Raw genomic sequence first — 15,465 nt, 5'->3', positions numbered from 1 at the left:
ACATCGTTGTCTATAAGCAGAAAGGCAGAGGGGCTAAAAGGGGCTGATGCTTCTACACTTCAATGGAAGTGATGAGAACTGGATACCAGGAGCCTGTGGTAAGTCACATATGCACATTGAAAATCCCAGAGCAACCACTGAGACAATTTTACAAAACAAAGCACTCGAAAACACTTTCAGAAATCAAGATAAATCCTGCAAAGTGTACACGTAAGCCACAGAAGGGCAAAAAAAAAAAAAAAAAAAAAAAAAGGAGGTCTCGGTTAGCCAAGACACGGAGGAAACAAAAGAAAACAAACAGTAAGTCTGTGGACTTAAACACTAGCCCAGCGATCATGGAAATGAACTAAAAACATATATGAAAAGGTAGATATTGGCAGAGTCAGTGAGAAACACAGTCTGACTATCCCATGTTTATATGAAACTCAGTTCCACTTTGGTTGCCCTGGGTAAATGAAAAGGATACAACGGGTGGGAAAAGTCACATCAGGTAAACATTAATTAAAACAGCAGAAGTAGGTATGTCAACATTAGGTAAAGAGGACTTGATCGCATCGAAAATTACGAGAGAGAAAAATAAAACACTACACCCGAGAAAAAGAATCAAGCCCCCAAGAAGACTTCAGAGGAGTCTTTCCGTGCCCCTCCCACACGCCCCTCCAATTACAGTGCGTGGGCGTTCCTCTCTGTTCCCAGAGCCCCTGGTTCTTATTTCCGTCAGAGCAAAGTGTCCCAAGGCGTTGGGGGCTGTATTTGCATACACCTGATCCTAAATGAATGTGAGTGCTTTGGAAAGCCTGATGCATCTCCACATCCCAGCGCCCAGGCGGGGTATCTGGTGCCCTGCAGGTGTTTGTTGAATGCCTCATGACTGCCTTTCAGGTCAGGGAAGGCTGTTGTGATAGGGTCAAGGAAGGGTCTCTTTACATCGCATTCAACAAGGGGCCAATCCTACTGGCGCAGGCAAGGAGGCTGCTCAGCGACTGACCGGGAAATGAGGGTGGGGGGTGGGCACGCGCTCCGGAGGCTGCAGGCGCCATGGGCAGAGTGAGGAACCGGGCCACCGCTCAGCCGCGGAGGCGAAAGAGGTCCGCGGATCCTCCCGCCGGCTGCGCGGCCATCGCGGTCACGGGCGCTAGCCGCGCGCAGTGCCCCCGGGTCCAAGTCGGGGTCCGGAGCCACGCGGCGGCCAAGAGGTGGTTGGATAGGTGGCGACGGAAGCGCCGCTGTCGGCGGGTCCGGAAGGCGGGCCCCAGAGACCGGCTGCCCTCCGCGCCACCCCCGGATCCGCCGGGACCCGCCCCGTCCCCCAAGGAGCTGGACCTGGGCGCACAGCGGGAGCGCTGGGAGAGGTTCAGGAAGCTGCGGGGCCTCAGCTGCGAGGGCGCCGCCAAGGTCCTGCTGGACACCTTCGAGTACCTGGGCCTCGTGCATCACACCGGGGGCTGCCACTGCGGCGCGGTCCGCTTTGCGGTCTGGGCCCCGGCAGATCTGCGCGTGGTGGATTGCAGCTGCAGGCTGTGCAGGAAGAAGCAGCACCGCCACTTCCTCGTCCCGGCCTCGCGCTTCACTCTGCTCCAGGGCGCGGACAGCATCGTCAACTATCGGTCCGACACGCACCCGGCGCTGCACAGCTTCTGCAGCAGGTGCGGGGTGCAGAGTTTCCACGCAGCTGTCTCCGACCCCCGCGTGTACGGCGTCGCCCCGCACTGCCTGGACGAGGGCACCGTGCGCAGCGTGGTCATCGAGGATGTCGGCGGTGGCGACCCGGGGGAGGAGGCCGCCGAGGAGCCCAAGGCCATCCACAAGACGTCCTCCCAGTCAGCCCCTGCCTGTCCCCGCGAACAGGAGCAGTAATTGGGGCCGCAAGCCCGCCCGAAACCGGCCCGGGCGGCCCTGCGGGGAGCGTCCGAGTACCTGCACAGATCACATGCTGTGAAAGAGGTGTTTCTGGCCTGGTCAAACCGTGGATTCCCTTCCAATATTTGCCCTTCCTCTCCACTAGTTTTCAGTGAACTCGCTTACGATCAAATCTTGAACACACCTTTGTCTGTGTAGCACAACGTTAATCTTGCAATTCGATAAGCAAGAAGAGTGTCTCTGATTTTTCAAGCCATCCATTGTATCTCTTGCTATTACTGTTCTGCCTACAGTTGTCACAAATCACCTGCAGATGATTCCTGTGTACCGTACGTTCCTGGTGCTATTGTGAACAGGCTTGTTGTTTTCAGCGCTTTGCGTCTGGTGTTTAGGACGGCAACACACAAACAGTTTGTAAACATGTACTAGGACGTCTTCCATTGATTATGGTGTGCGTGCGCTCCCGCACCTGTGAGTTTTAGGTAGACGTTCATATTTTCACTACTTAGATTCGAGTTATGCTATTTCCTGTTTTTTTAATGATATATTTCAAGATTTGGTCGTGTTACATACCTCATTACTCTTAATCACCAAAAGCTGTTACTATTTTGCTTGTTTTTGTTTGGAAAGTGTCTCTGGGTAAGGAGATGGGGATACAGGAACGAGAAAGACACTGTCCACACAGGAATGAGAAAGACACCCGTGCATTGTATGCCCTCTTTAATCTTTTGAAATACCTGTCTTGTACATGTGTTAAGTATAATAGAAATCAGTAAATACCTTCTAGGAAACGATGTGTGTTGTGTGTCTGTAATGTCCGGCTTGGCTATGGCAAGGCTTGGCTCTTGAAAGTACTTGGTCTCAGATTATTTGAGAAGGTGGTGCTGACTCTGGCTTTTGTAGTAGAGACAACTTCCCCAGGGTCCCCTACATTTCTGATGAGGGGAATTAGCAGAGGTTTACACACTCGGCCTCTGGGGACACACTACCTGTCTTTGAATCCTGGACCTGCTGCCTACTCGCTATACAACCGGTATGGAGTAGATTAAACCCGATTCCTCAACTTGCTCTCTCCTCAAGAATGTTAACAGCTAACAGAGTGTTTGTTCTCAGGGTAAACACGGTGCCTTGCCTTGACTACCTGATCCATGAATGCTTGTTTTCTCCATTTCAGGCCCCCAAAACTCTTCCTATCAAGGCACCCAGACAATATGAAACTGCATTGTTTAGGGGCGTCCATACACATGAGAAAACCATGAAGAATCGGCAGTGAAATAATCTAAGCCAGCATCAGGTTAAGGTTTAACTCTATGGAAGAGGAACAGCTTTGAGTGGGGGGTGTGTCCTGCATTCCTGTTCCTCTTGCTATGTAACAAACGGCCCCACAGTGAGTCCATAAAATCACCGCCATTGCATCATATGCATGGAATTTCAGAGGCAGGAATTCAGAAAGGGCACAGTGGACATGGCTTGCCTTGCATGGTCTGGGACCTCAGCTGCAGAGGCCTGACTGGCTGGGGACTGGAACCATCTGAAGGCTCATTCACTGACGTCCCTGGTGCCTGCATAGAGAGGAGTGGAAGACTAGGCCTGGCGAGTGGAGGGCCTCCGTGTTACCACTCTATGGCCTTTGGCTTCCTCACAGCAGGGTGGGCCTCCCAGTAGTCAGGCTTCTGACCTCATGACTCGGGCTCCAAGTAGCACTCTTCCGTATCCAAGGTGAATGTTGCCTCACCTCTCACAGGCAAGACTCAGAAGTCATGTTGAGTCAACTGTGTCATACTCTGTTGATTAGAGGTGAGTCACAGTCTTTTCAGATTCAGGCGTGGGAGGGAGATTAAATCGGAGGTCTCGGTATGAACGGGGCAACTTTTATCACAGTACGAGAGATGGGAGATATTCTTGTGGCCATAGAGTCTGGCACAGTGGGCTCCTAGGGAGCTGGTTATGTTTCATTCGGTTCTCCCACATGGTGGCCACTCAGATGTGCTTAACGGGTCACATATTGTTTGTGTACAGCTGTGTGTGATTGAAGACATAAGAAGGAAACAAAATAGGTGACTGACTCCTATCTCTGAGCAAGACCAAGAGCAGACTAAATGAATGACTGGAGGTACGGAGGGAAGACGACAGTCAGAAGGGGGCTGGCTGCTTAGTCCTGGAGCCGACCTTGGCCATGCCCACGCAAACCCAGTCCAGGGTAGAAGTCTTATTGTCTTTGGGACCGTAGGTATTTCTGACCCCACCAGAAATAGTTAACTTCCTGCTGGTTGCATATGCTGGACTGCCTTAGCCCCATGCCACTGACTGCCCCTTCCTCTATCCTTTCTAAGCCCTTTGTTCACTTGTTCATCCATTCCACAAGCATTTACAGCGGGTTTGGAATGTGTCAAACAGAATGTGAGAAGGACTTAAGGCTATGGACAAAAAGTGGAGTTGGGTAAAGATGGTCAAGCGAGGTTCTTAGAATGTAGCTCAGTTCGTCCGTAGAATACCATAGGGAAGGAAATGGAAACACCCCCCTCTCAGTAGAATGGAAGAGCGCATCTGGCACCGGATCCACAAAGGCCGCTTGTTTGTATGCTGGCTCTTCAGATGACATCTTAGGACGAACTCCAGACTAGAAGGTGAATTTCCTTTCTGACAAGTGTCAAGGGAAGACTTGGAAATGTGTTTAAAAAGGAAAATTCCCATCATGAAACCAAATGGAAGACAATATCACTGGTCATAAAATATAACTAGAAATAGATGTAATGAAAATGCTTATTATTATACATAATTTCTATTATTTTGTTCTATTTTTTGAGACAGATATTCGCTCTGGTGCCCAGACTGGAGTGCAGTGGCTCGATCTTGGCTCACTACAGCCTCCACCTCCCCTGCTCAACTGATCCTTTCACCTCAGCCTCCCAAGTAGCTGGGATTACAGGCACGTGCCACCACAGCCCGCTAATCTCTTGCTGTATTTGTAGAGATGGGGTTTCGCCATGTGAACCAGGCTGATCTTGAACTCCTTAGCTCAAGCTTCCCAACTGCCTCACTTCCCAGAGTGCTGAGATTACAGGTGTGATACATAATTTGTACATGTACCTTTGAAAATGAAAAATATGAAATAGACCTAAGCACCCTCTCTCTCTCTAACAAATACTTCACGTGTGTTCCTTTATTTACTTCTCACTAAAATCTTTCAGAACTCCTATTGTTAATCTCAATTGGTGGAGGAAGAAACTGAGACGCTGATAATGGAAGGACCAAGCCCATGGATGCCAAGGGGGCAGGTGGCAGGGAGAAGTGGGAAAGCCAGGGTGATTGGACACCGTGGTCAGTAAGGACTGGGGAAAAAGTAGCTCTCAGGCACTTCTGCCCCATTCATCCTGGCCCCTCTCTGTTTTCATGGATCCAATTCTCTACGCATTTCACCCTATCTCCACCTCACATCAAAGGCAGCTCTTCATCCCTGGCCGAGATCCTTTGGCCAGCTGCCCGGTGCACGCCACCATGATACGGGCCTCCTGTAAAAATCTGAAACGACCGTAGATTAGATGCTCTGCTATTTCATGAGCCCCCACGTTGTTTGTTTATGTACCAATATACTTGTGTCTATGGCCACAAACGACCTGCATATCACAGTTTAGAAAACACTTACTTTGAGGACAGAGGCTTTGAACGGACATCCACCTGGGCTTGTGTCCCAACTCTGCTACTTGTTCCTGCCTGGAATGGCAACAAGTTTTAAAAGTTGCCTTCACCTTCTCTGTGAGGCTTCAATGAGAGCATGCACATGAAAGAACGATGGAGCTTAGCCTATATAAGCACTTACTACATATGGGCCCTTTTTATTCGTCCTGTTGTTGTTTGAGTAAAAATCCAAATGCAGCTTTTGTCTTAACTGCACACAGCCTGAGGTGTAGGCAGTACTTCCAGGACCGCTATCTCAGGAGCCATCATCCACACTTCTTTGATGTAAAAACTGAGCATAAAAGCAATTCAGCTACAAAAAGGTAGGGGGAGGGAAGAACATAGGCCTTCTGGTTCCTTATTAAGTTACAACTTGCCCTAGACCCTGTCATCTCCCAGTGTATGGTGTGAGGAACAGAGATAGCCTTTTCCGTTCAAAACTGTGTGACGGGGGCATGGGTCAGCAAAGTACAGGGTCCTGCAGGAGCACAGCAATAGGGCACCCTTTGTCAGACAAGTCAGTACACCGTTCCGGGCCTTGGTTTCCTCATCTGTACAACGGCGACAGAACTACATATATCTTAATTTACTGAGGATTTTAAGTGAAGTGCTGGAAGGAGAATATGGAGCTCCATGCCCTGATGCGTCAAATGGCCAAGAAATGTCACCCGCTGTTCCTAATATGACTTATGTTATTATACCCCGATATTTGGACCAAAGGGACCTAGACCTTATCACTTTTGCCTGGGACTCTGCAGTAAATGCCTCAATGAGTTACCCTGATAACTTCCCCTCCTCCATTATGACCAGGATCAAGGTTTTTCTGGGAATGGCACCACAATTTCTGTGACTCCACCACAATTCCTGAGACTTGACTCTGAGCCACTATCACAGTCTGCATGCTCTTCCCAATGTGAGGTGTGCGGTTGGTGGGGTTGATGCCATCACTGTCTCTCACTTAAATAGTAGACTTGAAGGGAGTGAAGGTCGTTCTCATGGGTCAGGCTGTAAAACATGTAAGCAACAGTGAATTCGGACCCACAATGGACATTGGAGAAATTGTTAACAGCCGGGGAGAGCTGCAGATACTAGCTGGGGAAAACCAAATTACAGCCGCATGGTCTCTGAGATAAACTCTCGTCATCGCAAGGTGGCCAGTTCCCGCCTCTAGAAGACCCAGGGAGATTGCTCCCAGCATTCCAGAGATACTTGGTTAGGATTCGCATCTCTAACATAAGTGTTTCCAGTATCACATGCAGGCACAAGGGTGTCCACCGGAAAAACCGACTGTCTTGCCTGAGTATATCTTCTTGCACATTGGAAAATCTTTCCTAGAGACACTTTGACGAAGATTCTCTTTCCCATTTTCTTTCTGCCAACCTGAATAGGATCTTGCTAAATATGGGATGTTAAAAATTACGTTTCAGGAGATTGCATTTCTGGCTGTATTGGAGGGAAAAGAAAAACACCACATTGATCCTTCCCTCGCAAAGCAACGAAGGAACCGAGATGACAATGGTTCCCAAGATATGGACCTAATGCAATGGAAGAGAACTATCTGCAAGACAGAAGAAAGAGACATGTCGAGCCGTATGCCTGCCTCAGCCTACTGGCGGGAGAAGGAACTCAGGCGGAGCCTCGTTGTCTCCCCGAGTTGTGGAGTACGTGGTAGGAACATGAGTCCTCCTTAAAAAGGAAAGAAATCCTGCCATTTGTGACAACATGAATGAACCTGGAGCATGTTAGGTCAAGTGAAATAAGCCAGGCACAGAGAGACAAATAGCAAGTGATCTCACTTACATGTGGGGTCTCAGAATTAGAACTCACAGAAGCAGAGAGTACAAATGGTGGCTACTGGAGGTTAAGGGTTCGGGGGGCATAGGGAGTGTTGGCAATGAGTAGAAAATTTCTGTTAGACAGGGGGAATAAGTTCAAGGGAGCTATTGTAAGTCATAGTGGTTATATTCAATAGCAATAGATTGGTTATTTGAAAACTCCTAAGACAGTAGCTTTTAGGTGTTTCTACCACCACCACCACCACCAACAACAACAACAACAAAAACTGATAAATATGTGAAGGGTGGAATATGTTAATTAGCTTGATTTGGCCATTCCACAACGTATACAGATATCAAGCATCCTGAGGTACACCATAAATATATACAATGTTTACTTGTCAATTGAAAAATAAAAAAAGAAAAGCAAGAAAGTAATTTCACAAAATGATGAGGGACCACTAGACACGAAAGAGTGGATTGGACCTTACCTCACACTACACACAAAAATTAACTCAAAACAGATCAGAGACCTAAATATAAGAGCTACAATGATAAAACTCTTATAAGGAAATATAAGACTAAATCTTACATTTCTCTTCCGTAAGTCTTACGTTGTGACCTTCCTTTAGGCAAAGGCTTTTGTGTGTTTTTGTACGCATTCAACACCAAAGTACAAGCAACAAAACAAAAAAGTAGATAACGTGGACTTTTAGACAACCCATAGAAAATACATCTGATGGTAGACGTATCCAGGATATATAAAGAACTCTGATAAATCAACAGTCAAATGATGACCTAATTCAGAAATGAGCAAAAACTCTGAATAGACATTTTGCCAAAGAAAGTATACAAATGGCCAATAGGCACACGAAAAGCCACCCACCATCGTTATTAGCCAGTAGGGAAATGCAAATCAAAACCACAGTGAGCTACCACTTCATACTCAGTAGGATGACAAGAATAAAAAAGACAGGCGATAACAATTGCTGACAAGGATGTGGAGAGATTGGAGTCCTCATATATTGCTAGTGGGACTATAACATAGGGCAGCCTGGTTTGAAAGAATTTGGCTGCTCCTCAGTACTAGAAACAGAATTTCCTTATGGCCAGGAGGTTCACTCTTAGCTTTCTACGAAAGAGAAATGAAACTCTATGTCCAAACAAAATCCTGTACACAAACATACACGGTATCGTTATTCCTAGTGGTCAAAGACTGTGAGGGGCGCAGGCGTCCATCAGTTGATGAACTGATGGATGGAATTTAGTTTCTCCATTCAGGGGAGTATGGCTTGGCAACAAAAAAGGATGAAATACTGATACATGCCATAACACGCATGAGCCTAGAACACGTGATGCTGCATGAAAGAAAATCACAAAAGACCACATATTATGTGATTCCATTTGGAAGAACGTCCAGTATATGTAAACTTATGGACTAAGAAATTTGATTTCCATTTGCTTGGAGAAGGAGAACAGGGTGGGAAGTGACTGTTAATGTGTATGGGGCTTCTTTCCAACGTGATTATAAGGTTCTAAAATGAGATTGTGGTGATGGTTGCAGAACCTTGTAAATATGCAGAATGAAAAAAAAAAATAAAACCTGAATTGTACACTTTAAATGGGTGAAGTTTATGGCAAGTTTATGGATTACATGCCAACAAAGTCTTTTTTCAAAACTACTATTTATCGTCCACTTTACGTGCACTTACCTCTATTTATTTCCAAATGTACATGAGTAACATTCATGTCCACTAATTGGTTGAGACTTTTGAAAAGCACTGATAACCTGATGTATTTTTGGGAGATGAGAAGCAGAAATCAATGGTTAACGTGTAGTTTGGCAAGAGCTGTGACCGCAGTGAAACTTCATTTTCTCATCTTTGAAGTAATTACGTCTACTTTGACATGACATCGTGGGAATTAAATAACAATGAATATGAAACATTCAACTCAGTGCTTGGGATTAACAGACACTCCAGGAAGGGTGAAACTCATATTACTTACCGGAGTATGGGGAGGATTCATTAAGAAGGTAAATGTTTAAACAGTGTACTGAGTCTAGTATGTCAATTTCTTTTTTTTTTTTTTTTCCCAAGAAAGAACAAGGTTCAAGGTATTTGTGACAAGTTACCCTGGGGAGTGCAACCATTCTGGAGTTGTAACTGTGTTCAAGTCCCGGATCCCACTTGCAAGCTGTGTGACCACAGGCAAGTGACTGAAATTCTCCCTTGCAGTTGCCTCATCTCTGCCAACTCTGCATCTCTGCCAACTCGGCATCTCTGCCACAGCGATACTACTACCTTCCCTGGAGGGTTGCGCTCAGAATAAGAGATTAGAATGACAAAAATGGAGTCCGTTACTCCTGCATTTTCACTTTCTCCCTTTTTAAGGTCTTCTTTTCCTGATTCTAAAAATGTATTCAGGTATCCTTCAACCCAAATAACCTTCCTTTGTCTTCCGCTCTACCTACCAAACTCTTCCTCATTTCCTTTCAAATGAAGTACCCTGGACTTCTCTTCCTCACTCTTCAATTTCATGTAGTCTGTCTTCATTCACGTGGGCCCCCAAGCTGTCCCAACTGATAGGTATCCATAATGTAACAAGGATGTCCTACCTAATGAATCCCATGGACTCCTCTCTCCCTTCTGAGCTGGCCTTACATCTCCACAGCATCACCCTCCCTCCTTCCTTCACATCTGTGGTTCTACTTTTTCTCCTAGTTACTATCCTATTCCTCGGAGATTCCTTTCTCCATCTCCTTCCTGGGCTTCTGTTTCCCTGTGTGCTTCAGTGTTACTATTCTCTAAGTTTGGTCCTCGGCCAGCTCTTTACATGCTATCTTTCCTACATCCTGGGTTGAATTAACTCACGCTCATGGCTTCGTCTGGCTGATTGCTGAGAGGACTCACAAACGTGTATTCCTGGTCTGAAAGTAATCACTGAGCACCACACTGAAACGTCCAGTTGCCTTCTGTACATCCTGGATGTTTTCAGAAGCACCTCAAACGCAGATATATCTCAGTGCACTCCCCTCAGCTGCAAATTTGTGCATGCCCCTGTATTTAATGCTTCAACTGAGTACGCTAGCATTGTTCAGTCATCCAACCCAGAAACGTTCCTTCATCAAAGACCGGATGAACTTAGGCCTGAAGTCAAGAAACAGCAGAAGACTGGGGAAAAGTCAGATGAGTCCGGAGGCCAGTACCATGGACAATCGTAGACATCAACCTCAACCAAGCCCTATATGGGGGCCAGTTAGTCTACTGTATTTTCCCAACCAGCTCTCTCTCCAACTACCTGTAACGACCATTTATTATACAACTGTATGACTCTGGAAACCCCTGATCTCCTTTCGCTCACTCTCAGAAGCTAGCCGCACCTCCTGTTTTCCTGAGAAAATCCAAGACCTCAGGAAGGACTCTCTCCATTTCCTACAGCAATTGTGAACACCTACCTGCATGTACAGGTACAAGTTGTTGCCTTTCCTCCATTTATGACAGAACGTCCCTCCTGCTCTTTCCGGGTAATCCTTCAATGTGTGCTTCGAATCTCACTGTTCCTATCCTCCCAGGAATCTTATAGTATCCATCATACATATGCTCCTGATCGCCCCCGTCAACCTCAACCTGTCCTTCCCAAACATATCTTTCCAATAGCACTAAATCACACACTGGTCATGAAAACCTTTTAATGATAAAAATCAACAATCAAACACTCAAAGCACCCTCCGTCTTCCCCATATCACCCTGCACTCACTACCTTATCTCCTTCCATTCACAATGAAACTTAGAGCTTTCCACACTTGTCATTACTTCATCACCTATTCATCCTAAAACTCATTCTTGTCCCCCACATCCCAGTGAAATAGCTCTCTCAAAGGTCACCGTGGTGTTCATAAAGTTGAGCACAATGGAATGTTCTGTCCTCATGTCATTTTATATCTCCAACTCTATGAACAGGAGGAAACACTCTTCTTTTTGAGAAACTACCATTGAGTTGGCAGTTCGCAATTTTCCTTTGAATGGGCCATACTTTCAAGTTTCCTTGTAGGCTTTTGGATTCTTTTGTTGCTGCTGAAAACTAGGTCTTTGAATGTGGTAATGTGGCAACACTGAAAATTAGATCCCTACCTTCTCCAGGATTTGCAGTTGTTGATTTCTGAAAGCTGCGGTCGTTGATTTGTCTAGAGGGTTTTCCAAACCCTTTTGGGAGAGCCTGCATTCGTTGTCACGTGTGGCCACTGAACTCTCTGTTCCTTTAGTTTGTTTTCAGCTTGTATTTTGACAGCAATTTCCTTGACAGCCCAGAGCTTACAAAAAAAAAAAAAAGAAAAGCAAAAAATTCCTCTGTCAGCCTTTGTGGATTCGCTCTGGGCTGCAGCACTCCTTCAACCCTCAGCCAGGCCACTTGAATGATCTAATTTCCCAAATGGTCTGTCCGCCAGCATATCCCCCAGGTTTTGTGTTATCTGCTATAGGTTTCAACTGTAGTTTCTGCCTCACGCAGCTGCAGTTTTTTGATTTGCCTTATAAGGTTTTCAGGAGCTGCCCGACATTTTTCTGCTCCGACTTCCCTGTTAGGTCAAACAGAGAGGAGCATCTTGCTTCTGTCTTTCAGGAAGCCCCTAGACAGCTTAGAACTGATGAAAACCATGATTTTTGAATAAGCTCTGCTCTGCTCCCTCCGGAACCAGGTACCAGGGTTCCACACGGGGGATACAGGCTGCTGGGTGCAATGCCGCCACCAGGTCCGGGAGAAGGTGGAAGGAGGGCAAAGGAAAACGCGACAACGTTTCCCTACGATTTTTTCTTTACGCCAACTTCTTTGATTGTGGTAAAATATGGAGACCATGACATTTGTCATTTTAACCCTTTTTAGTTTACATGTCACTGGCACATAAGTACATTCACATTGTTGTGCAACCCTCTCCATTATCCATTTCCAGAAGTTTTCATCTTCTCAAACAGAAACTTTGTGTGCCTCACACAGTAACTCCCTTTCTCCCCATTTCCCACAGCCCTGGTGATCTCTATTCTACCTTCAGTCTCTAAGCATTTGTCTCTTCTCAGTACCTCACAGAGGTGAAATCTCACAGTCTATGTACTTTCGAGCCCAGCTCACTTTCCCTGGCATAAAACCTTCGAGGTTCATCTATGTGGTCCCACATGGCAGGATTTCATTCCTTAAAGTTGTATCATGTGTATGCCACATCTTCTTAATCCATTCATCCTATGATAGACTATATCTTTCTTTCTTTCTTTCTTTCTTCCTTCCTTCCTTCCTTCCTTCCTTCTTCCTTCCTTCCTTCCTTCCTTCCTTTCTTTCTTTCTTTTTTTTTTTTTTTGACAGGGCCAGGTGGGAGTACAATGGTGCGATCTCGGCTTACTGCAACCTCTGCCTCCCGGTTTCAAGCGATTCTCGTGCCTCAGCCTCCTGAGTAGCTGGGACCACAGGCATGCACCACCACACCCGGCTAGTTTTTGTAGTTTTACTAGAGATGGGTATCGCCATGTTGGCCAGGGTGATCTTGAACTCCAGACCTCAAGTGATCTGCCCTCCCCGACCTCCTAAATTGCTAGGATTACAGGCGTGAGCCATCCGGCCCGGCCCAGTGATAGACATTTAATGTGTTGTGTACCCTGGCTATTGTGAATAGTGCCCTAAAAATGAACCACTCACAGACAAATACTAGGTGATTCCACTGAAACGAGGAATATACAATAGTCAGCTCATAGAAGCAGAGAGTAGAATGGTGGTTACCTGCGGCTGAATGGGGTGGGAGAAATGCGGAGTTGCTCATCAGTGGGCGTCAAGTTTCAGTTATGCCAGAAAAACAAGCTCTGGAGACTTCCGTACAAGATTGTGCTCACGGTTAACACTGTCTTGTACACGTTAGGGTTTGGTAAGAAGGTAGATCTTATGTTAAGTGTTTTTGAACAATATTGTAAATGACACTCTCGGGCAGTCTTCTCTGACCCCTCAAACTAGGTCAGGTCACCATGTTAGTTAAAGCAGCCTAGGTGCCTTTTCTTCATATCACATGCCATAGTGAAAGAATTCATACAAACACGTAGAAGAGTGTTTGCCACACAGCAAGCACTGAATAGATTTAACTACTAGTACAATTTCAACATACAATTGTGTCATGTTTTCAGCTCTTATTACCTACATTGAATAAAATTGGAGTTGGATGTGAAGCAGTTACTTTGTTCATTCATAAAGTTAGCTCTGTTCTGCGTATTGAGAAGAGAGCAGGAGACACAAACATAATTTTTGATGAACTTGCGTGTCCCCTCAATCTATAAGGTGACACTAAGGCAGAGACAGACACTGTTTTCCTGCAGGTCCACAGAGAGCAGCAGACAGGCTTTGCTCAGGGTGGGCTGAAGGGGCACTGCCAGATTCCTTGCGGAAGGTGCCTTTGACAACAGAAATCCACCTGCACAGGTGGCTGCACTCCTGTCCAAGGCTCAAGAAGGCCCGGTGCTGGGATTTCAAACAGTGTCCATCCCTCCTGTCCCTGTCACTCCTCTCCTTTGATGTGAGCCCTAGGAGGCAATCTCCCTGTTGCACAAAAGAGTTCCTGTCTGTCCCTGAGCTCACTGCCTGCTCCTCAGGAGTTAGTCAGAGCAGCCAGAGAAAACATCTACCGTATCCTGTACTCAGTCTCCAGACAATTGGCCATCGTCCACCTCCACTCCCAGTCCTTGAAAACATGCTCAAGAGAGCCACCCCTACAACTCAACAGAGCCAGAGACAAAGCTCAGGGGTATCCCAGAAGCATTCCCCCACCTTCCCATTCCTGCCTTCAAGAAACTTCCCCTCTCCCTCTAGGAGGCTGGGAAGTCTGGTTTGGTTCTGTCACATGTCGCGCACAGCCAAAGTAGGGGAAAGACAGGCACAACTGAAGGAATCCGGGAGCAGCAGCCAAAATTCAAGGGAAACATGATAGGGTACTGCACTGGGGAGGTGCCTAGTCTTCCTGTCACACTGGTACATACCTTGCCACTTAGGTGTAGTCACATAACCTCTCCAACCCCGGGTCTTCATCCGTCGAATGTGGTAATAACCCCGTACCATTGGAATCCTGAGAGGCTTCAATGCCCCCTAATGGATGTAAAGTGCTGAGCACACAGCCTGGAGCCAGAGAAAACTCGTAATGTTGAAAATTTAAACTTGGCATGTTATCTCGTTTTCCTTTATTTTTTCTAAAATCACCCTTCCTTTCACTAATGAACCCCTCCACAAAGCGTCTTTTCTCTCTCCCTCACTTCACGGCCAGGTGTCTTGAAGAAGGTGTGGGTGCTCCGCCACCATTCCTCCACCTCTCTCTCACCTGTCAGCCTGCACCTGACCTTCACTCTGGCACCCACCCGCACGCATTGTCTTTCATTGACTGATATCTCCTGTGGCCTCTGGCTCACTACACGTAATGAAAATTGTCCAGTCTTCAATTGCATGACCTTCCTCCCTCTCTGATACCACGGAGCACTATTTCCTCCTAGAAACGCTCTTATCTTTTCAATTCTGTGACACTGCTTTCCCGATGTTGTTCTCCCTTTCTGGCCATTCACGTAGCTCCTCCATAAGCTCATCCTCCACTACCCGGGCGTTGCGTGTTTGACTTCCTCTGGGCTTGGTCCTAGGGCCACTTATTATCAATCCATGCTCTCTCCCTAAGGCGACCCCAATCTGACCCTCACCTCGAACTAGCCATCTATAAGTCACCAAGGATATTTCTTTACCAGGCCACACCGTCAGCACAGCTCCAGACTAGAATGACCAACTCTCTGTGCAATATATCCGATTGAGTGTGTTAAAGGCAACTCCGACTCCACAGGACCAAGGACAAATGCGTGCTCATCCCCCTGTATTTGGTTCCTTTTCAGTGTTGTCATCCCATTCGATGGCATCAGACTCTATTCAGTGGTACACGCCAGCAATTTAAGCATCATCCTTGTCACCTCTTTCTCCCTTACCTGTTGCATGGTATTCTTGCCAACTCTTACAGATTTTTCTCCTAGATATCCGTCAAGCTTCTCCCTTTTTTCCATCTTCACTATCACTATTCTTGCCCAAGTTCTCACCATGTCATACTTTGACAATTTGAAGTGTTTCCTAACTGGCCATTACCCACATTCACTCTGGC

The 15,465-nt window shown here is 46.5% G+C and overlaps 1 protein-coding gene across 1 annotated transcript; it reads left to right on the top strand.

Annotated features, from left to right (window-relative positions):
* The first annotated feature begins 958 nt into the window (after positions 1-958).
* LOC117088377 (centromere protein V-like protein 1) lies at positions 959-1,991 on the top strand. The gene has a single exon (XM_033219622.1). The coding sequence runs from the start codon at positions 1,039-1,041 to the stop codon at positions 1,855-1,857; it is 819 nt and encodes a 272-aa protein (XP_033075513.1). The 5' UTR covers positions 959-1,038; the 3' UTR covers positions 1,858-1,991.
* The last annotated feature ends 13,474 nt before the right edge of the window (positions 1,992-15,465 follow it).

This window comes from Trachypithecus francoisi, unplaced genomic scaffold (assembly GCF_009764315.1).
Source record: "Trachypithecus francoisi isolate TF-2019V2 unplaced genomic scaffold, Tfra_2.0 Contig00749, whole genome shotgun sequence".
NCBI lineage: Eukaryota > Metazoa > Chordata > Mammalia > Primates > Cercopithecidae > Trachypithecus > Trachypithecus francoisi.
This window is presented reverse-complemented; position numbering and strand designations above follow the sequence as displayed.